Here is a 13,263-nt window from a genome sequence, read left to right as displayed (position 1 = left end):
CTTAAAAAGGGAAAATGAAATGATAAAAAAATAGTTCAATTCCAATTTAAGTTCAGTTCAGTTTATTTATATAGTGTCAGTTAAAAACAAATGGCATCTTAAGACACTGTACACACAAAAAAGTGAGTTCAATCCAGTGACTGAGAGCTGGAGAGTTGAATGCTGAACAAGGTGTCACAGGCATATTTGATCATGTTAGAAAAAAGGAAAACACATGCCGATTGCTATACAGTTTTTTCTTTGTTCTCCCCATGCAGCCCTGAAGAGGTCCTTCGAGGTGGAGGATGTTGACACTTCATCCCATTCTTCGCCCGGCTCTCGCCGAGCCACCAACTCCCCTCTCCGTAACGCCATGTCTCCCACCAGTATCTACTACCGCGACCTTGGCAGTCCCGCCCCCGCAACCAACAACAACAACCTCAACTACTCCCAACCGCGGTCCATCATGGGCGGCGGTGGCTCCAGGACCCCTGAACCCGTGTCACGCCGTTCTGAGCTCTCCATTGACATCTCCTCCCCCAGCAAGCAGGTGGACAACATCACCAGCCCTGCCTCCTCGCGCTTTGCGAGCAACAACTCGCTGAAGCGCCCCGAAGTCTTGGGACACTCCAGGACCCCAGAGATGGGCCACAGGAGGGAGGTCACATTTGCCAAGACCCTCACTGAATCCCCGGTGATCCGCCGCAGCGAGGGCAACAACAACAACAACGGGATCATCCGAGCTCCTGAGCAGAACCATGCTCGCAAGTTTGAGTCGCTGAGTCTTGGTGATGTGCGTAGACCTGAAATCAACATCACTAAAGCTCCCCCAGAGAACAATGGCCACCACCCGGCTGTGCATCACCCTCACCACCCCAACCCACACCACAACACCATCGTCACCACCTTCCGCTGCTCCTCTCCCAACCACGCTGGACGCAAGTCTCCTAACCCTGACAGTAAGTCGGCGTAGTTGTATCTCAGTGCAACACATGCTTGCTTTAGTTATATTCTTTTACTGTCCAATTCTGTCTTACCAAATGCAACTCCAAGCAGGATTTCTTACTTAACAAGAAGTCATTTTCTTTAATTGCTTTGCAGATAACTGTAAAACTGTGTTTTTTAGCAAAATTTTCTTTTTAAATAAGACAGAGCAGAAGCCATGAGTTAGTCAAAATGAAAAGAAACTTTGAAACATTTTAAACATTTGAAGTATGTCCTAAACTTAGGAGCTTTTGGAAAAACGTCATTGTCAGTATTTATATCTGGTCAATTATGTATCTGTGACAGAAACACCATTATTTATAATGAAGCACTAATGCAGAAGACCCATACTTGGACCTATATCAGTGTAAATGTAACTACATACTGTTGTCCTCTACTTTCTGCTGGTATGTCACACTGAAAAATTAAGAAAACCTTTGAGGGCACGAATACCTTTTCAATGAACTGTTCTTGAAAATCTTTAGAACTAGTCCTGCCCCACATTCAATATCATCCCCTGCTTAACACATATGATCTTAAATTTCTTAGATCGTGACTAGAACATGCCATCTGAAAGCAGTTTTTAAGTTTTCGTTCTAGTTTTGTCCCATAAGTTAGTTCAGTAACCTCTCTTAGAAGATCAACACTAGCCTACCGCTATGGTGTGGCAACGTCTGCAGAGGAAAATCATTTAAACTGAGTGAAAGTGACTGTCTTCTAATCACATAAACCCAAGTCACATTCTCCTTTGGTGGAAGGACAGGCATCCTGCTGGTTTAACAATATTGCTTTTTCCAGAGTAGAGTTTCTTTGAAGGTTCCCCCTTAAGTCCATAGCTGTTGGTGCACATCCATTCACACTACACTATAACTGACTGAACCAGTATTAGATATCGCACCAAGAAACGAGCCAACAGGAGCAGCTTGTCTGATTAATCGGATGTCTGCCTGTCTGCCAGTAATACAAGAAGCCGTGTCCTTGGAGAACCATCTGTCAGCAGTAAGAGAAGGCAGACTGACTGTCTGTATCTGTGGTTATTCATTTCTTTTGTTCATGGCATATTAAAGCTTGGGGGATTTTTGCGATGTGAGGAAAACCTCACATGGCAAAAACCAGCTTGGCGTGGCAGTTGAGCTCTTAATTAGAGTTATGATGGAAGTGAAATTATACATGTATGTAACTGAGAACAAAGACGTTTTCCCCTCTGGGTTGGATTAGTTCTGTTTGATTCTGTATGACAACATGATCCAATTACATGCAGAGTACAATTCCTTCTCAAAACCACACAACTGCATGTATTCCAGTGTGGAATACTTTCGAGTGCAGTTTACATGGCTTACAGATATGTGTGCCACGTTTTAATAACACATCGGCCAGTTTATATAACCCATATATAGTTTTGTGACACTTATACATCTTTTGTGGAATTATTTTGGTAATAAAAGTTAATTAAGTTCAAGTGTGTAAGATGTACAGATGTGAACAGGTGTGTTGACAGTCCTGGTAAAGATCTGAACAATCTGAAATTTGATTAGAAAAAAATAAATAAATGAATCAAACCCAGACCAAATATCTTAAGAAATACTATTTTTGTTCTCCTGTAACTCTTCAAAGAACTGTTGCACAGAAAGAGAGGAATCAATTTGCACAATCTATTCATAGCATCCAGAGTTTTGCCTTTCTCCTTTACTCTCTCCCATTCTGCCTATCCCACAAGTTTTCCAAATGATTTTTAATTGTCTAGTGTCTGTCTAACCATTTTGATCTTTGTCCATTTCCATTTTAATGTTAGAGTTCACCAAATTTGTGTTAGATATCCTGATGTTTCAAAGAGCTTCCTGGGATTTTGGAAAAGAATCAGGCCGTCTCCATAACACATTTTCCATCATACCTAACATTGGACCTGATGCATTTCTCCTCATATTCATCCTTTGTTTTACACCAAAACCTTCAAGTGTTTGTTACTCAATCTGAGCCTCATTGATTCCAGCATTTTTTTTCTGGAACCATTCAATATAAAAACAGCAACCATTATATTAAATTGTTGTCGATATAATTACATTTCTATTATAATTGACGCCTTGAAATTGTCCTGTTTCTTTAAGAAACTCCTACTCTTTCAAACACTCCCCTTTCTGCATCTTATCATAACAATGCTCCTCCTTTATGCTGTTTAATTAAAACAGTTTTTAGGAGTGTTGAACTGATAAGAAGTTTGCATGATAAACTCAACACTGGAAACTCATGCATGAAATAATCAAAGCAACACAGGGAATGTTTTTCCCTGTTTTGGATGAGGGAATAACAAAAAAGAGTTTAAAAAAGTTGATTTTAGTAACACCCCCACTTTAAAGATTTTTTTATGTGTCTTTGTCATGCAGGGCTACACATTTTTCCACATCTGTGTATGGAGTGATAGCATCATCCTGTTGAACAGTCCTGTAAATCAGAGGCTCATCTGGAGAGATGACTCTTACATCGTCACACTGATTTAGGCTTTTTATTTCTTTGTCCTTTCTACTATATGAAATAGGGAAGATATCCACCAGACCATTCCAATATTGTTTGATCATGTTAATCACTGCCAAAAGTAACATGTGAAATAAATGGCAGTAGCTGCTAGAGGAAAACTAGGTCTTTTTGAGATGCATTGCTATTAAATGCATTACTCAGGTATTTTTGTACTTACTTTATGATTAGATATAATCTCTTTCTGATTTTAGGCCATTTAACGTTTTGTACTCTTGGCAGGGTCACTCTATTATGTGTTTCCAGATGAAATAGCCCACTTTATCATTTAGCAGATGTTTTGTCTTCAGACTGTGAACAATGCGCCAATGTCTGGGTCTGTCCGTGTTCGCCGGCGCTGCAGTATGTCATGTTGTGTTCTGCCTGTTCGCTGTCTTTTGCAAGCAACTATAAATCTCTTATCTGTGTCTTTGCTGAGAGTTTGACACGACGCTCTTAGAGATTATTTAGGCTCTAGCTACTTACTGGTCCACAGGGAGGGGCCCAGTCAGGAGTCGAAATGAGTAGTGACCTGACTGGGGGTCCCATTGGCTAAAAACTCTAACCCAAGCATTTTTCAGGCATGAAACAATTACCTTCGTTTTCAATTTTAAAAGATATTCTGAAAAGTGTGGCATGCAATTGTATTCATCCGTTTTGAAGAATTCCCTTTCAATGCAGTCATGGCAGTAACCTTAGGTTATGTATATTTTAGCTTTCAGCTTGTGACTGAAATGTTTATGTTCAGGTTCATCTGAACCGCTGCTTTGTAGCTGGCTGTTGGCTTATTGTGCAGAATCTTGAGTCTTCTGCAACGTTTAACCAGTTTGATGATGCAACCATCACCATGTTTCACTTGGGGATGATGTGTACAGGGTGAATTAGTTTTTGCAGTCAAAGACAGCGGCTTGAACACTGACCAAAAAAAAAAAAACAACAAAACAAACTGTTGTGGTTTCAATGTTTCCCACACTCGTCATTTCCTGTATGTCTTGAGGCAAAACGAGCAGACCTTCTTATTACTTCTTTTCTCCTGTCTCTCTTTTATAAAGGCAGCATTTTGTGAAGTTCAGCACTTCCCTCAGAATTTCACTCTTGAGCTGTGGATATCTGTAGCTCCTCCAGAGTTACCATGTGTCACTTGGCGGCTTCTCTTATTAATGATCTCAGTGCTTCGACTCTGAACTTAGACAGTCTGCTGTGTCTTGTTGGGTTTTGAGAGATGTCCAAAGCTTGGGTTTTTCTTTGACATCATATGTCTGGACAACAGCGGACAGGTGAGAACTGGAGCTTTAGTGCTGACCTGTCTGCTGTTGTCATGATGCTCTTTGTTCACTAAAGATCTCCAACAAACCTCCAAGACCTTCACAGATCAGCTCGATTTATACTGACTCTATTTACTTATAAGCTCACTTTTAGGTGGTGCCTTAGTAAAGGTGGCTGAATATAAATAATAGTTTTGCAAAGGATTGTGGGAACTCTATTCCTCCACAACTTTTCCGTGATTCAATTAATGTGTTGGGTTAATCTTATTTTTTTATGTGAACATCAATTGTGATTTCTTGGCTGCTCCATAAGCTACCTTCCTGCTCATTCAATTTTTCCACGCCGAAATGACATCACAAGCAAGTGCACACAGAGTCCACTCTACTTCCTTCCTTGTTCTCTCAACTGGGATTGTTTCCCCCGCAGTGTGACCTCACTGCAGGGTATTTCCTCTTTCTTGTGTCTTGTGATATTATGATATTAGTCCATCAGCTTCCCAGCTCATGGTGCTCTGCGCTGTTTGGAACATTGCAAAGAAAGACATCAGGGTGTTTATACAAAAGGTGATCCTTATAAATTTTATGGGTAGGTATCCGTTTTGCGTGAACTGTTACTGATGGCTGCTTACTGCTGGGCAAATAGGTCATTTAGGTTCAAGAATTTAGTCTGATTTCTTTCCACCAAAAAGCAATTGATCATCTTCTGAAACCACATCCTCAACTTCAATTACAGAAAGTCAGACGTAGTTATTTATCTTTTAGGGAGTGAGACCAAAATCTCTCTTCTAATGGGTTGTGGTACTTAGCAAGAGTGAGGCAAGAATTATAGTAATTTCTGAGCAGAATGCAGAGCTGACGCGAGTTAAAGCCATAGAAAAGTCTCATCTCAAAATGGGAAGGGACATTTACTTAGAAGAATCATAGAAACACATTTTAAAGCAATGGCAAGAAATCCCTCCATCTGTTTTCTGTGCCTGCCTGTTCCTGTTCAGCACGGCGGGGAGGAATAGCCGTGCCGGTAATCCTTGCATCCATTGCCGACATCCAGAAGGATCTATTTTTATAGAGTGGCTAATGATGAGACCTCATTCCATATAAACTCACAAGTATTAAAATAATCACGTCTTGTCAAAGTGCAGTGTGTCTTGTCAAACAAGATCCAGTTGTAATTACCTTGACTGCATCTAGTGAAGTAACTGTAAGGTATTATTATTATTAGTCCAGATATGATTTGTGTCCCACGCAAAAAGTTAGACCAATGAGACTCATTTCCTGCTCAGGATCAGCTCAATGAAACTGATGGAGAGCCTAAGCCTTAGTTTGTCTCAACCCCAGATCAACACCTTAGGCCCTAAGATGCTGATCTGTCCAACAAATTCCCCAAATTGCAGTTGGACGGAGCATCTTGGGGATGCGTAGGAACAAGCCCCGTCCACGCTATGCAACTCAGCGACTGCCGATATCCTGACTGCAGATAATGAAGGTCAGCTGTGTCTATTCTATCAAAACAGAGCTGATACTGGACAGAAATTGTAACGTTGTTGCAGAAAGTGACGAATGTTATCAGAAGTAGAGAAAGATAATTTGCATTAAAACAAGCAGCATGATAAGATAACCTGATGGTTACTTTGGAGGAAGACGCAGATCTCTTTATAAGAAAGCAAGCTGTCAGCAGATATAGAACAGAGTTGTAGTAGTGGCAGTAGTAGTTTGACATAAATACTATTCCATTAAGGACACTTTGTTTTGGCTTTTTCCAGCTATCATCCTTCATGAAGCCTTGTACTTGTAGGTTCAGGAATCCACAAACAAACAAACACAAAAAAAGACAAGGTAATTACACTCAAGTCTGTGTTGAGACTGACTGAGACTTAGGAACAGAGAGTTGCCAACACTAAAGATGAACTTCCTCCATTTTTACAGCTGCTAGAGAGCAGTGAGGTCAGCAGGGCCAGCATTCGACCATAAACTACATCCTTATCTGAGGACTGGTGGGTTATCGCTGGGATCACATCCAGATACCTCACTGAGTTTCGTCTTTAGTCATGACTCTAGGGAAACAACCACTTTTATAGCAGTGGCCCAAGGGTAAAAATAACAAGACTGAAGCCAAGGCTATTTTTTGGGAAGATGTGTATTTACAGAGTGGTAGTGCTATTGTGTCACGTCTTCCTGTTGTTCTGATCAAGAACAAAAGAGATATCGTCACGTCAGACCAGCAGATGCTTTAAGTAGAGCTGGAAAATGGCTTCAAACTGTCCAAATAAACACACTGTCTTCAGCTACATTTGTCTTACAATTAAGGTGTAACTGTTCTGGTCAAAGGAGCAAGTGAAATCATTTGTCTTTAATTTGGACTGACCTTCTAAGACCGAGGGGAGGGGAGGGAAGGGGAGGGGAGGGATCCGCAGAGGGTGATTTGTCTCTGCTTGTCCGCAATTCAAAAAAGAGTACGCAAACACACTTTCGTTATCTTTGGATTTTTTTTGTCTGATTTTCATTGTCTCTCATCAACAAGCCCTCCCACACACACACACACACACACACACACGCACGCACGCACGCACGCACGCACGCACGCACGCACACACTCATGCACACATGCATTCAGCCATACATGCACCCTCAGGCAGAGGCATATCTGAGGTCAATCCTCTCCCAGTGCAATTACTCTGGACTGATCCCAGACCATTACTCAGCGTGACCTGTTGGCTAATTACCCTGGAAAGAAAGAAGTCAGAGGCAAAGTAGAGGAAGCAGAGATTTTTGTCTAGGTGGTTATGAGGGAGAACTGCTGCAGAGAGCGAATGAAGTCAGCATCTAGGTTTAAAAGTATGATTTGAATGAATATGACTGTAATAATCACCCATTTTGACATATTGGACTAGGCTACAGAAGTATACATTTACTTGTTCAATGACTTTAGATTGCTGGATATAATAAAACCACAAAAGCAACGTTGTCTATTGTCCCCCAAAAAAGTGCCTCAATAGACAGCTGTAGGCATCCCATGTTGTCTGACCGTAGTTTATTAATGTTGGTCACTTCATTGGGTAGAATTGTTCAATTGTCCACCAATACAAATAGAAAAATCTATTAATTTATGCACATTGATATGGTGAAGGCGACTTGGTGAGGTTCAAACCGAGCACCAGAATGGGAGAGGAATGGTACCTAACTATCTTTGACTGGTTTTATCTTTGGTTTGTGGTGCGAAATGGATTTTAGATTCCTGACCACGTCCATCCCATAGAGTAGCCATTTTCTGATTTCTATTTCCAGAATGATGATAACCATACCAAAAAAGCTCAGATCATCTTAAACTGGTTCTTTGAACGTGGCTCTGAGTTCCTGTGCAACTCCAGAGTCACCACATCTCAGTTCATGGTAGCACCTTTAGGACGAGGTGGAGCAGGAGATTATCATCATGAATCTATCACTGACAAATCTGAAGGAAATGTGTGATGCTGTCATGTCAATTAGGACCAAAATCTCACAGGAATGATTACCTTGTTAATCTTATTGAGGCAGCTATGAAAGCAAAAGATGGTCCAACCTAGTACTAGTAAAGTGCACCTAATAAAGGGCATAGACCTACTTTTGCAGGGAAGCACAGATTGTTAAAGACAGTGTGTCTGGTTGAGCCAAATAATGAGCACTCTGGAAGTCAGTCTCTTACATCAGTCTTGTTCAAACATGCCCTGCAGTGAGAGCAGCGACAGTCCCTTCCAAATATCCAGAACTGGATTTCGGTCTTGTGTTTCTCCTCCACCAGGAGGCAGTGTTTGATAGATAACATCCAATTACACAGTAAACGGGACAAAACCACGTTTCCTTCCTTTTCACAGTATCACAGTAGTCTGCCTTATGGCTGCAGCCTGATGAAGCTCCTGGAACTGAAACATGGACCACAGGAGTGTGACTTCAGTAGAAATGTATCAGAACAGAGATTACATGCCTTTCTCATGGAATGAGATATTTTTTTTGACACTCTTGCGTATTATTTCCTCCATGTACTTATTTTTAAAATTGCTTTAAGTCGGCAGAAACTAACAAAGCTTGAGAATATTTTTAATAAATGTCTTTATCTTAAAGGGGGAGGGAATGTAACTGAGCACTGGGAGGGAGACCATACAACCCCACACAAATAGACTCAGACACACACACACGCACACACACACGCATGCACGCATACACACACAGTTCCGCACTCCCAGATAAGGCTTTCGGAAGTTGAAGTTTACTTTGAGCATCTGGGGGAAGTCAAGGGTTAAAGAAGTTTCCCACCACTGCAGAAAGACCTTTGTTCTGTTCAGTCTTCATGCCATGTCCCACAGCTGCTGCAAACACCCCCTTACCGTTCAGCTTCCTGCGTATGCCGAGCATCCCGATGCAGATATCGATTTCTTCTTTAGCAGATTCAATTTCTCTTCCCTCTCATTTTTTGTATGATTGTGTTTCGTTTGGCCTAACGCTGAACTCCACAGGAGGTTTTACTTAAAGGTTTGTTTTAGGCAATTACACACATAACAAAACTCCAATCTTGTCATAAGATGAAAGGCAGATAGTAGATATGGGCTTCGGGCTGCATAGAGCAGACTAAGATAAAGCTTACACTCAGCGTTCATCTTCAATTATGTGATCCGGCTCCATTTGGATTCTCTTTGTTTATTCAAAGATTAGAGGTTCTTTTGTCCAAGAAACTAATGGCAAAATCATGTCTTTTATATTCACAATCAGATTGATGAGATTGAACTTGAGTTCTGTCAGCTATCAAAACAAAAACAAACATTGCATAGCTGTGCTTTGTTGTCTGCCATTTTTAGTATTTAAAGAAAACATTTTGTTAGGTTTTCTTCTGACTTCAAATGATGAATGTGTGAATCTTTTGAATCGAGCAAGCAGGAACAAGGACATATGAGTTGATTATATGATTCTGTAATAATCAGCCTTATCATTCTTTGCTAATGAAGTTTTATACAGACGACATGCTTCAAAAAGAGCAGCCGTACGATGTCTGCATGGACAGATGGTCAAACATGTCACATTCCTGCCATCTGTTGAGATGAATATGAGAGCAGAGATTCATCTGCTTTTGTTGATTAATTTTTGTATCTAACTCTAGTCATTGGAAAAAGTATGAATGGAACCTACAGTTAAAAACCTTCTTCACTGGATACAATGGAGACGCTTGTGGCCCAGTGAATATCTGCTTTGTGTTATAACTTAGTTGGAAGGTTTTACTGCACATCTTATACTTAAGGCACACAATCTGATCATCAGTTATCACAGATAAATAAAATTTGAAAGTCTCAAACCCACCGATTATACTGAGCTGCTAAGAAATTTAACCAAGGGCTACACAAATATTGCAGCAATAACCTAATAAAAACACTTAATCACATTGTATCTTGAATGGTTAGTGTAGCTCCAGCTGACGTCAAAATGTCAATTCAAAACCTTAAAAGCCTTTTTAAAATCGTATTTCTGCAACATACTGTACACACCTGCAAGCCGCCTGTTATGGACCACTTGTCCTTTCACATCATATAAGACAATCAGCTGAGACCACAGGCCATATGAGTGTTAAACTATAAAGCTGGGATTGTGGAACCAAAGGGGCCTGGTTTACAACTTGATTTCCCCAAAGTTGAGCTCTGTGTCGCACTCCCCATGCACACTGTCCTTATGTATATTGGTGCATTCCCTGCAAAAACACAAAATCTTACCAATTAATTTTTGCTTAGTTTCTAGTGCAAATATCTTAGTAAACCCGAAATGAGACAAAACTAACATACAAGTAACCTTTTTAGCAAGCTTTAGATTGAGCTTGTTTTAAGTAAATAGCTCCTTAATATTGATGAAAAGTAGCAGTTCCACTGGCAGATTATTTCACTTCTAACATGGGAAAAATGTCTTAAAATACTTTTTTAAAATCAATATTTAAGTATTATTCAGCCAACAGCAGTCCTCCACTACAAGCGCACAAGAACTAAACAGGCAAAGAAAACAGCGAGCAGCTTCAGAAGTCACTATCTAAATGTACAATGTAGCCTGAATGCACATTGCAAAGTTATATGAAAAAGCTTTTAAAATCTTTATCGTGTCATGAACGTGTACTTTCAGTGACGGATTGATGTGCGCAGTTTAAATCAGACTTTGAAGAGTGAACTGCTGTACATACCTAGCCGACTGACTGCAGGACTGTGCATTAAAACGTGTTTCCTCTTGTGACGTCTTAGAAGCTACTCTTGCTTAAACGTTAAAAAGCACAGCTCATAATCTTATGTTGTCACAGAGATTTACGCTGACAATTTAGGGTTTTGAATAATTCAAAGGAAGCTTTCAGGTTCTCCTTCGAAAAGGGAACGCCGTAATCTGCTTGAAAAATGGACGTGTCGGTGGAGCTCAGATAAATGTCTAGTGAACTTTCACCTCCAGCCTGGATGGCATGAAGAGCTCGGTGATGCTACACAGCAGACTGAACACATCGACATCACTCAGGAGAACAGGAGGCAGGCAAGGATGAGGAATTAAAACGCTGAAAGGAGAGCGGGGGGCAAGCTGTTTCAAAGGAACAACCACTGGCAGCCGGAAATTCTGGAGGTAAAAAGAGTAAAAGTGATGCTCACTGATCCCTGAAAGCAGAGCTTCTCCCTTGGCCGTAATTTGCCTCGCTGCTTCTGCCTTCGTGGGGTTTCCATTAAAGATAATTAGCATCATAACTCGGTTAGAAGACATGCAGCAACTACACAAATAGTTTAATTACAGAGCTGCTTCCGCCTGTTTTTTTTGTTTTTTCTTTCTTTCTTCCCTCTTACTGCCTTTCAGTCGTCCCCTGCAGATCCAGGGATTCCCCAGAAGGCAGAGCCCGTGGAGTCGCTCTGTTTATTGTTCATTAGGGAAGGCTTTGCCTCGAGAAGATCATGAGATAGATCTAAGTGTGCGTCAGTCCTGGAAGGGGTTGTTTCTTCAATTAGATCTTGTTGAACAGTGGCAAAGAAAACTTACTAACAGCTGCTAACCTAATAAAGTGTGAAGTTGGACCTTTGAATCCCCCATCCAAGCAAGAGGTGAAACAGAAAAAGGCTCGCAGGAGAGATGACTTCTACTTGCAGTGAAATATACAGCAACCACACAAATTTCACGCTTGGTGAGTATCAAGTTTGGTTGTTCACACTTATCTCAAAAGCTTTCATGCTTTGTTTCACTAAACTGAAATTGGACACTGGCTGGTTGAAGCCAAACATGTCCGACCCTCAATAATGCTTGTAAAGATGTGAATAAGGAAAATTAATGAATGCTTTGCCCTTTTTCCGCTGTCGTGATTTAGTTGCAGTATTCCCTCTTGTGAGACTCTGCTGCTTAGTTTCTTTCGTTTTTTTGGAGAAACACTCTCTCAATTGACTGTCTTTGTGGTGTTATTTTAAAGAACACATGATTTAGACTTATTGTAGTTGGCTGGTAAAGGCTGCAGTTTCTCTCAGACTCTGTCCAAGTCCTGGACGGATGTTTCCACTAAACACAGCTGAAGAAAACTTTGGCGGCTTAGAGCTCACAGATAAATATCATAAGCAAACACTGTTCTATCAATGAAAACCATAATAACTGCTTAGTTTTTCTGTGCACTGTGGGGTAACCAAATCTAAAGTCCATAAAAGCAGCAAGTGAAAAAGAAAACACAGAGTTTTGATTAGCTTACTGATTGACACTGGAGGAGTGAATGAATGCTTCATATGCCTTGAACCTATTTCATTTTTTGTCACATTGCTACCAAATAGCATGTCTTATTGAAATTTGATATTATTGTCCACAGTAGCACGTTATTGTTAATATTTGTAGTTTTCAGAATATTGCACAAATTACAATCTGCAAATGCACACCACAAGCAACCAAGTGGCCCATGATCCATATCTCATGTTGGGGAAACTATTGACTGGACAACAGGTAAGAGTGGTATGGTGGTGGTAGCATCATGTTGTGGGGATGCTACTCTTTAGTAGGTACAGGAAAGGTGGATGCAACTCAATACGAAACAATTCTGGAAGAAAAACCTGTTAGAAGTAGCAAGAATTGAGAATCAGTCATAAGTTCACTTTTCAGAAGGGGAAAAAAATCAACAAACTTTTCAATAAGTTGGAAAATATACCGCCACACCTTTACATTTGTATCTATAAAAAACATAATTTCACTACTTTTTAATGGTTTACCAAGTATCCAGGCAACAAGGAGAAGTTCAAGGGGAGCGAATACTTTTGTAAAGAAGTGTATATTGGTATTAAAGGATGTGCATGTGTACTTTAATGTAAGTGTATTGGTAACATGTGGGAGTGATGTCAGATAGGGACGGGGGCCGCTGAGTCCTGGGGGCCCGCAGTGGGGAGCCCTCACTCGTCACACATGCTGTCTCCATTTGCACCACAGGGGAGCGGAGCAACAGCAGCACAAAACACACAACAGGAAGACTGTAGCAGTACTATCTTCCCTGTAGATATCCAGGCCAAGCCAGATGTTCCTCCTCTTTCCC

General features: G+C 40.8%; 1 protein-coding gene across 5 annotated transcripts in view; it reads left to right on the top strand.

Annotated features, from left to right (window-relative positions):
• septin9b (septin 9b) overlaps window positions 1-13,263 on the top strand; it is a 79,295-nt gene that overhangs the window by 34,406 nt on the left and 31,626 nt on the right. For 4 of the 5 annotated variants that reach the window (XM_008414778.3, XM_081609828.1, XM_008414786.3 and 1 more), the window contains exon 2: window positions 258-938. In XM_008414778.3, the coding sequence (XP_008413000.2) occupies window positions 258-938 (681 nt within the window). Of the gene's footprint in view, window positions 1-257; window positions 939-11,711; window positions 11,890-13,263 lie in introns of those variants that run through there. The other variant, XM_008414796.3, reaches the window with a different exon arrangement.

The sequence above is a fragment of the Poecilia reticulata genome, chromosome 1 (assembly GCF_904066995.2).
Source record: "Poecilia reticulata chromosome 1, P_reticulata-male-v2, whole genome shotgun sequence".
Taxonomy (NCBI): domain Eukaryota; kingdom Metazoa; phylum Chordata; class Actinopteri; order Cyprinodontiformes; family Poeciliidae; genus Poecilia; species Poecilia reticulata.
Note: the sequence above shows the minus strand (reverse complement) of the source record. Positions and strands in the feature narration are given on the sequence as shown.